Raw genomic sequence first — 10,077 nt, 5'->3', positions numbered from 1 at the left:
GAGCTGCCTGTGGGACCCCGGAGCTGCCTGTGGGACCCCGGAGCTGCCTGTGGGACCCCGGGCGAGTCGCGTCATCTCTCAGGCCTTCTGTTTTCCGCATGTGGAAAGGTGGTCACGTGGGCAGGTGTGATGCGGGTGGGGGGATGGGTTTGGCCTGGGCCTAGCAGGAGGCTGGCCTGCACCAGGGGAAAGTGAAGGGCCCAGCCCGGCCCCCTTCCCTTGAGCCATCCATCCTTTTATCCCTCCCTCCCTCCCTTCTTCCCTCCCTCCCTCCCTCCGTCCATCCATCTGGCTGGCAAAAAACTGCCAAGTGCCAACCACGTGCCAGGCACATCCGTGTCTGTTATTTATCAAACATTTCCTATTACCAGACACCAGCCCTTGCACGCAGGATCTCATTCATCCCCATAAAAGCCCTTGACGGGCAGGGTATTGCCATGAAGCCCGGGCCCCTAGCCACATCCGGGCCAGCCCAGCTCCACAGCGTCCCCAAATCCCAGCCCCTACTGGTGGGAAACACAGAGGCAGGTCAGAGCCTCATGGCTTTGCCGATGATAACTTTTTACAGTCATCACTCCTTTGGGGATGTGATGAAACTAGGAACCTTTCCCAGAAACACGTACATGAGCCAAGTGCTGCCCCTGACACACATGTGCGTGAGCCCAACCGTGCATGCACCCCCCCAACCCACACGCACACGCACACACACACGCACACATAAGGTGCCAGAGACTTCTCTCAGGCACCTGCCAGACGTGGCCAGAGACGTATCTGCATCCCAGGCTTCTGCCCTTCCCAAATCAAGGTAGATGTCAGCACACCTGTGCAGCCAGGGGCTCCCCGAGGACACTTGTGTTTTGCCAAATCTGATCGATGAGGCAGATATGCCCCGCTTTATTTATTCATTTCTAAAGATTTTATTTATTTATTTATTTGACAGAGAGAGAGAGCGAGAGAGGGAACACAAGCAGGGGGAGCTGGAGAGGGAGAAGCAGGCTTCCCACCGAGCAGGGAGCCCGATGCGGGGCTCGACCCCAGGACCCTGGGATCATGACCTGAGCCGAAGGCAGACGCTTAACGACTGAGCCACCCAGGTGCCACCCAGGTGCTCCTATTCCCCTCTTATATCCTGTGCCCCAAATTCTGCTGTGTGAAACCTCTGGGTCCTGCAGGAAGCCTCACCTCTGACCAGGATGAAGACGCCTTCGCTGATTTTCTGGACTTCCGGCCAGACCACGGAGCAATAGTAGGTACCAGTGGCCGATGCATTGGGCAGCCGGGGGGTGACCAAGCATCTCAGAGTGTGCGTCTGGTTCTCGTTGCCCAGGTCGGGTGGGCACTTGATCTGCTCACTGGGGCTCCGCTGGTTCTGGAGGTCCACAAAAAAGTACAAGGCTGTGAAGTTCTTGAGTCTGGAGCTGTCTGGGTCAGTGATTTGGCAGTCGAAGGAAATGGACTTGTTGGCCAGAGAGACCAAAATGGGGGCACCAGTGTGGATCACCGAATGCTCTCCTGCAGGGGAAGAAAAAGGAACGAGTGGGAGCTTACCCTCCGGGTCTCTTCAGTCCCTTCTACCTTCTCCCGAGGACCTCGGCTCACACTCACACCTTTCATGCAGTCACCGTGGGCGGGCACTGTGCCAAGTGCTTTACACAGAGAACTCTCCATCTCCCAACACACCCAAGGCAAAGTGTGTAAGAGCTCCACTTCACAGAGAGAAGAGCCCGAGGGTCGGGCAGGTCAAGCTGCTAGCTTTCACTCTCTCAGCAGGGATAGAGTAGAGCTACAACCCTGCCCAAGGCGGGCAGACTCCAGACCCCACAGTCCTAACCACTCTCCTGCTCAAAGGCCAAGAAGCCACATTGGATAAAAGCCCCAGTTTGGGAAGACCCAAAGCTGCTGAAGGATGAGAAGTAAAGAGGAAGGAGGCAGGAGACAAGATAAAGAAACGCTTCCTGGCAGGAAGAAGAACTTCCCGGCAGTGGACACACAGAGAGGAGCCACGGCTCCCCCCAGCCTGAAGGAGGAGGCATGCCAGGCATCAGGAGAGACAAGCCTTGCCCTGAATCGGAGCTCGGAGAAGAATTTGTCAAGTTTTTGTAGACTGTAACGAGCAATGCCCCAAGAGCAGCTTTCCAACAGCACAGAGGTAGCTGTTGGGGCCACGACCAGGACGTTCGATGACCGTTACAAAGGCAGGTACCTGTGGGAGCCTCCTCCCTCCTGGACACCTGGACACCCCTCCTCATCACAGGCTCCTAGGAAAACAGTAGCACCTGCCCGGCTGGGCCTCCCACCCTCCGGCAGACTCCCGGAGGCACACAAGCCCCCTCAGCTTCAATATGCCTCGTCCCCCAGCACCTTCCTTCTCCAGCAGCCGAACTGTTCTAAATTGAGGTCGGCAGCAAGCAGCCAAGAACATGCCGGCCAGGCTGTTAATCAGGAGAAGATCACGCATTTGAGTTACTCCGAGGGAGCTGCCAGATTTATTTCGTTGGGGAAATAGAGGGCCCCCTGCCCGGGGCCTGGTGTGAAGCCAGGCTGGACTCGTCTCTGGGCTCTTCCTCTGAGCCCTGCACTGGGTCCCCAGGGGAGGTGAGGCCAGGGCCTCTGGAAGACTTGGGGACAGGACAGAGGTGGCCCTCTAAACCAGTCAGTCCCCTGAAGCTCCGGCCGCACTGGTATTTTGAGCTTCCTGTTGAGTAACTAAAGAGATCGCCCCTCCTCCAAAGAAGGAAAAGCAGTGTCATTTCCAGGCAATGGGCTGGATGTCCCAGCGGACCGGCTTCGTTGCCCTGCATGAATATGACGATGCTCACACCTGGAGGAGCCCCTGGGCTGGGACCCAGGGCTCTCCTCTGCTGAGTGGGGCGGGAAGGATTTCACAGGTCCTTGATGTCTCTGGGCGCGACTGCAGGGTGGTCGTTGTGGCTTAACTACAACACTATGTTCAAACTGTCCTAAAAACAAGGAGCACTGATTCAGGGTTGAAGCTTGCCTGGGACACGGCGGCCAGGGCAGGGGTGTGGCGGGTGGAGGAAGGGGTCATTGCGTGATCCCGGGTAAGGACAAGGGGCCAAGGGCTGAGATGGACTTGATTTGCCCTCCCCGGCAAGGCCACGCTGCAGTCCTTCCCCCCTCCCAAAGGGCCACTTCCTGTGCGCTGCATCCACCCCTGCAGGCCCCCCTGCCTGGGACTCCCACCTAGTCCTCCAGACTCAGCTCAGGACCCACTCTGACTTCGAGCCACATTCTCCTGTTTGGCACTCCAGGTGGCCAGTGCTCCCTGCTGGGGGTTGGGAGGTGGGAACCTGACCAAAACCACCAGGAAAGTGACCACACCGGGGCTGGCACTGAGGGCTCTCCTCCCCCCGCCCGGGGCCTCCTGCTTCTCTTCTTGGTGTGTCTAAGAGGCCTGGGGAGGCTGGGCGCACTGGCCATACTATAAGGCTGTTTGTCCTTCCTGTTTGTCCTGGCAGGAAGCCATCCATCCACAAAAAATTGTCTGCATTTGAGGTATCCTTCTAGAAAATGATGGAATGTGTTAGTGTGATTAAGCCAATCTTTACAATTTGGGGGAAATCTTTAAAAATAGAGGACTGTCGTTCCGTATGCTTCCAGGATTCGTTATTTTAAGGTCAGAGGGTTAGGATCATGACCATGCATGGCCCCGGCTTGGGTCTGCCCTAGAGGAGAGCCTCAGACCTCGGGAGAAACCACAGTCTCCGTCCGAGTGAGGAGGGAGGCAGTCTCTGTCGATGGGGGAAGGACAGCCAGTCTGGGGACAGCAGGTGAAAAGCAAGGAGAAGGAGGCCTGCCATTGCCGAGAAGGAGACTGGTTCTGGCCCGATGGTGCATCCTATGGCCTCCACTGCCCCTTCTTTTTTGGGGGTGTTAGCGCCCCAGAGCTTGGACCACCGCAGCCTAGCTCCCACCCCCATCCTGGACCGTCCCTCCAAGACGCCCCCTCTGCGGTGCAGGCTGGTCCAGCTGGCTGCTAAGTAGCCCCCCATTAGGGTTCAGTGCTGCAGAGAGATTCATAGAAATTCCTGTGTCCACAAATTGCTTGTGGCTACCATTTGTTTACTCCCACGAACATTTAAGGAATACCAGTTAGGTCACAGGTCCCACCCCCGGCCTGGAGGGGCTCCCTGCCTGGCAACAGGGAAGCAGAGGGAGCCAGGGCTGGGAGGGCTGGTGGGAGGGAACCACTAAGCCTGTCTAGGGGTGTGGGGGAGCGACATGCTGGTGACCTGGAGGTCTGGAGGTCATCAGTGAACGGAAAGCAGGAACACACATGGACAGCAGGTTGGAAATAGCCCAAGGACAGAAGGGCAAGAAAAGATAAAGAAAGCATACTCTGGCTGGGCATGACACAGGCCCATGTCAACTGAACGCCACGACAATCCTTCGAGACAACATCTGCAGTCCCACTGTGCAGACAAGACCCGAGGGGGTCTTAGAGGCCCGAAGCCACAGAGTTCCTGAGTGGTGGAGCAGGATTTGAGCCCAGGCTCGTCGGTGCCAAGGATGTGACACCAGCCCCCAGGGCCGAGCCGCGGGGTCAGGGACATAGTCGAGCGTGGCCTGGCACAGGGCGGGGAGCGCCCACCATGGCACACAGCGCAGGAGACATCAGATGCTGAGGACAGGGGTCCGTCAGATTCCTGGCACAAGTCACAGCTTATCCCAGTTTTAGGCCCGGTGGCTGCATGACAGAGAGCAGGGGTGCAGAGAGGCTTGGAGAGGGCTGCAGGGGCACCTGGCCTGCCCTTCGGGCACCTGCTTCTCACCCCAGACCCAGAGTGGCTCCAGCGGGACCCTCCCAAAGCTTGTGGCGTGCCCCCTGAGTGCACGGGGATGGTGCAGTGGCTGGTGTCCATTGCACCTGGTGGTGGCTGTATCACCATTTGTCCCTTGTTCAGGTCAAGGCAGCAGGTCTCCTGTGGAACACGGTGGGCCGGGGCAGAGTGAGCCGGCCGGGGGATCCTCTTAGATTCTGCTCAAGGGCCGCCAAGAGGGGCACACAGCCCAGGGAGGAGGACTTGGGGGAGGGGGGACTCGGATTCCTGGGGCTGAGGAGGGAGGGAGAGTTGGTTGGCACACCCCAGTGACCCACGGAAGTGCCCGAGGGGGTCCACTACAAACCCTACAAGTGCCCGGGGCACAGGGCCAGCTATCCACAGCCCCTGACCAGCAGGGCTCCTCTGCCCTCTTCCTGCTCTGTCCCTGTCCCTCTCCACGCAGCTGACGCATGGGGAAGGACCACCAGGGAGCCTGGGGGGAAGAAGGGAAGAGGGCCCTCACCCCTTATTGTCATACAGGTCCCAGACTCCGCCTCCAGCGTGCATCAAGTTCAGCCTTTGGCTGTCACTCTGGTTGGCGATATGAAGAAGCAGGACTTGGTTTTGACTGTGAGTGACCATAGGGCAGAGGGGCCGGAAGAGCTCAGGCTGGCTTGGCTTTCCGTCCAGGTGCCGGGGGACGTGTCCCCGAGACCAAAGGCCTAAAGGGCCTCAGGAGCAACACAAAGTTGCTCTTCGGATAATTCTCCAGGAGGCGGGTGAGTCCTCGGCGCGGCCTAGGGCAGGACGGGCACAGGGTGGAAAGTGTCGCCAGGAGCCTGGTTTGTTTTCTGCAGGGAGATGGATTCATTCAATTCGCAGAGCTCCCTGCCTGAGAGGGAGAAGGGTCTGGAGGTGGCCATGTGCTGTGAGGGCAGAGATGGGGCAGGTCAAGGAGGGGATGAGAGTGAGGACGGCTGGACCTCCCACCTGCCCGAGTACACCACTCTTTCCAGTGCAGGTCGGAGGAGAGAAGAACTGTGAAGGGCAGTTCCAGGGGGAGGATGGGAGAAGTGTGAGCCAGAAGTGGGGCACCCCTGCCTGGAGGGTCAGGTCCGTGGAGGGAGGAGGGCGAGGAGCAGGGCCAGCCCGAGATGGGATTGGGAACAAGTTGTAGCACGGTGCCTGAAAGGACACTGCTCCCCGGGGCCCCCAGCCCAGCCCAGCCCTGCCCCAGAGCTTGGTTACTCATAAGGCATCCTCGAGCCCCCTGCCGCCCCCCCCGCCCCCCCGCCCGCCGCAAGCACAGAGAGTTCCACTGGACAGCACGGGCGACACCGCTTTGCAGGAGAGAGTGTTTTGAGGGATGGCGTGTCCTCCATCCCTCACTTCTCAGCAGCTCCAAGGACTGCTAAGAAGTCTGGGACCCTGCCAGGAATACGGGGTGTGGGGGGCTGCCTGGGAAAAACCTAGTTTCTTGAGGCATCAGGCCTGGGTTTGGACCCCGGTTCTGCCACCCAAAAGCTGTGCAAACTTGGGCAGGTGGCTTTCTTTCTCTGAAGCTTGGTGTCTCCCCTGAAAAAGAGGAGAGCAACAATGCCAACCTGACAGGGTGGTCATGGGATGAAATGGCGCCGGGAACGTTCTGAGGCAGCCACAGGGCCAGGCTGCCTTTCCCCAGGGACAAGAAAGAGGCAAGGAAGTCAGAGGAGTCCTGAGTCTTTGCTGAGTCTAGAAAGGCAAATGCCAGCCTGAGCCTTCTGCCTAGAAAGTACCAGGCCCACCGGGCAGGGCACACGTGACATGGGGTGGCCTCCACACATGACAGTCTCTCTACCGCCTTGGGCCCTGGCCCGGCCACAGGGGAGTGGGTGACCCCCTGGGCTGCAGACCCCGGGCCTGGTGCACCAGGCTCCCCTGCCAGGTGTCCATTGTGTGCAGGCATGGAGAACCTGCCCCCCCAGCAGCTTCCTCCTGCCCTCCCCCCTTCCTGCTTATCTGTTGCCCTTGTTGGGAAAGATTTTGTCTACTGCCCACTGGCGCCAGATCCTTCCTTTTCCAGTTCTTCTTTTGAATCTGTGGTCACTTGAACTTCAGTCTTGAGAGCTGGTTGGAGGGGCCCCACTCCCACCCTGGCCCAGGGACCCCATGCCAAGTCCCTGGGGGGAGGGATTCACAATCAAAGAACTTGCCCAGATGTAGGAAGAATGCCTACCCTATCTGCCCCCCCGCACCCCCTACACAAAGCACCCTGCATCCACCTGACAGCAGAATCCGGGCTCCTCTCCCTGCGCCCCCACCCCGCCAGAGAGCTGCCTGGCTCTGCTGCTTCCCAAGGAAACCACAAACCATCTTGCTGACCCTGCTGGGGTGCCCCAGCAGAGGGGACCCAGGAAGAAGGCTGAAATCACTTTACATGGTGAGGACAAGCAGTTTAAAAACATAGAACCATGGAGCATTTTGTGGGTAATAAGGGTGCTTTTTGTGACCTGGTTTCAGGTATAGTCATACAGCTGGGTTCAGACAGGGTCGTGCTGTAACACGCATTCCTTAACTTTGGGTCACCTTTGGGGCGCCTGGGTGGCTCGGTTAAGCGACTGCCTTCGGCTCAGGTCATGATCCTGGAGTCCCTGGATCGAGTCCCACGTCAGGCTCCCTGCTCGGCAGGGAGTCTGCTTCTCCCTCTGACCCTCCCCCGTCTCATGTGCTCTCTCTCATTCTCTCTCTCTCAAATAAATAAATAAAATCTTAAAAAAAAAAAAAAAAAGCCACGTGATGATAAAACGCTACTGTCCCTGGGGGCACACTCCCCTTTTGCAGAGGAGAAACCCGAGGCTCTGAGAAAGGAAGAGGTTTGCCCAGCAGTACAGCTAGTCAGTGGCGGGGACGGGATTTTAAGCGGGGTCCCTTTGGGTCCTTAACCGCACACTCTTCACCGCTGCCCTATGCCGCGATTTAAAATCGGAGAGCAGGAAAAAGAAAACATCTCTCAAACAAAAGAGCTGCGTCCCTTTAAAGGGAGCTAAACATTCAGAGGCCATTTCTCTAGATTTGGGTCATCTAATAGGCAGACACATCAGGCAGCCTATGGGATCTGGGGACAAAGGTTCTCACCAGAACTGACCCTGCTGCTTAAGGGGGACAGCCACTGATGTCCAGCTCAAGGAGAGTCTGTGGCTTCCAGAGCAGAAGCGAGTGGTCCCATGAGCCCTGTACAGACTGGTCCTGCCGCAGCACCAGCCGAGTGCCCAATGGGCCAGCCAGCGCCCCTCCTTCACTGCAGCAAAGACATCCCCCGCCCCCAGCATCAGGCACGCCCTCCCTCCCCGCTCTCCCCAGCTGCCCCGGCCTCCTCGCGGCCCCTCTGACCCACCTGGCCCAGGCCTTGGCCCCAGCTCGTCACTCTGCCTGGAACTCAATCCCTTCTGTGGCCCCCAGCATCAGCATCGACAGCCAAGGGTGTGAGTCCAGACGTGCTGATCAAAAGTATCCATCCCCCCGTCAGGTTGATTTTAAAGGAAAGCACTTTGATTCTCCAGCTACAGAAGAAAGCAGTTCCCACGGTCCTTATTTTAGGCATGGGGTTTTGCCCTCCAATTTAATTCTGGCATCTCTCAGAGCCATGCCTTTTTTTTTTTTTCTTTAAGGCCCATTTGAAGGGCTGCTGGGAAGCCACAGATGTGGGGCTGCTGGCTTTATCACAGGGCTCTGGCCATTTGCCCGAGCATGAATCCCAGGATGCCCCCGAAAAACGGGGGAGTCCTTCAGGACCCGCGCATCAAACACAGCGGCGCGTGGCCAAGTGGCTGATTAGGGAGAAGCGTGTAGCAGGCGTTGGAAGGCAACCTTTGAACAGAGAGTGTGTATTATGAAGCTTTTAGTGCTGATGCGCTCGGAACACTGCTATCAGACCGGCTGTCACATCTTTCAACACCTCCGAATTACAAAGATGCCTAGGGATGTGGCTTGCCTTGGGGGCCATTTCCACAGCCTGCCTGCATTCTGTTCTAAAGCCTCCAGACTCTGGACCCTGGGTGCACCGTGGCCACGCGGGGACAGTGCAGAATGTCAAATGTTTGGTCCCAGAAACGTAGACGCTTCGTGGGTATTAACTAGCATTGGTATGGTCACCTCTCCTTCAGCTGGTTTGAAAAGGCAAGTTTCTCCAACTTTGTAGCTCGTTTGAGGGTGTGGCCTACGACAGCTGGAGACTCAGTTTCTCCCTTTATACCCTCCTCTGCCCTCAAAGAAGGGTGTCGGGATGGGGTGGAGATGGCGGTAGGACCAACGAGGGAGAGTGAGGGACAAGGGAGGTCCTTGTCCCTGGATGGGTGTAGGAGAAACGGAGCGAGGGGGTGGACCCCACCAGGGCACTCCCTTGCAGTGGGTGCTCACCCAAAGTCCTGCCAGGGAGGGCCAGGCCCTGCCACTGGGCAGAGCTCACTGATGAAGCTGGAATGTGGGAAGATAAAGGGAAGTCACAGAGCCTGCAGAAACCCAGAGCAGGGGACCCAACCCAGCTGGGAGGGGGGCAGAGGATTCCAGGAGGTGTGACCCTTGGATTGGGTCTTTGTTTTTTTAAATTATAATTCTTCAGCCGCGCCCCCCCCCCCACATTATAAAAGGGAAACATGCTCACTGTAGGAGTTCTAGACACCAAAGAGAAGAGTCCAGAAGAACATCGAACTTGCCCGCCATTCTGCCATGCTGACATCATGGCTGTGGACATGGTGATGAGTCTCCCACATCACGTTACCCAGCTGGACTTTGACGGAAGAGTAGGAGGCAGCCAGGTGGGGGAGGGGTGCAGAGAGGGAAGTTTAAGCGCAAAAAGCTCTTGGATGAAGCTTCTAGAAGTCTTGAAACAAGATACCCACCATCATTGGTAGTTGGGGGACTCAAAAGGTGCTGTGGAGTTGTAAGGTTTGGGGGAGCTCAGGGAGGTGGAGGGGGGCAAATGTTGACCTAGAAACCCAGGGGGAGCTTCGGTGGGCTTCTGGATCAGGGATTGACAGGATCACATTTTGAGTTAGAAAGATAACAAGAGAGGGGTGCCTGGATGGCTCAGGCGGTTAAGCGTCCAACTCTTGATTTCGGCTCAGGTCGTGATCTCAGGGTCATGAGATCCGAACCCCATGTCAGGCTCCTCTCTGGGCATGGAGCCTGCTTAAGATTCTGTCTCTCTCCCTCTCTCTCTGCCCCTCTCCACCTCGAAAGAAAGAAAGAAAGAAAGAAAGAAAGAAAGAAAGGAAGGAAGGAAGGAAGGAAGGAAGGAAGGAAGGAAGGAAGGAAG

General features: G+C 57.5%; 1 protein-coding gene across 2 annotated transcripts in view; it reads right to left on the bottom strand.

Annotated features, from left to right (window-relative positions):
* The window catches only part of NFAM1 (NFAT activating protein with ITAM motif 1), a 59,457-nt gene that overhangs the window by 25,246 nt on the left and 24,134 nt on the right, over nucleotides 1-10,077 (bottom strand). For both annotated transcript variants that reach the window (XM_034987372.1, XM_034987371.1), the window contains exon 2: nucleotides 1,183-1,512. In XM_034987372.1, the coding sequence (XP_034843263.1) occupies nucleotides 1,183-1,512 (330 nt within the window). The remainder of the gene's footprint in view (nucleotides 1-1,182; nucleotides 1,513-10,077) is intronic.

The sequence above is a fragment of the Mirounga leonina genome, unplaced genomic scaffold (assembly GCF_011800145.1).
Source record: "Mirounga leonina isolate KUSES-001 unplaced genomic scaffold, KU_Mleo_1.0 Mir_418, whole genome shotgun sequence".
Taxonomy (NCBI): Eukaryota; Metazoa; Chordata; class Mammalia; order Carnivora; family Phocidae; genus Mirounga; species Mirounga leonina.
The sequence above is the reverse complement of the archived record's forward strand: the minus strand, read 5'-3'. Positions and strand labels throughout refer to the sequence as shown.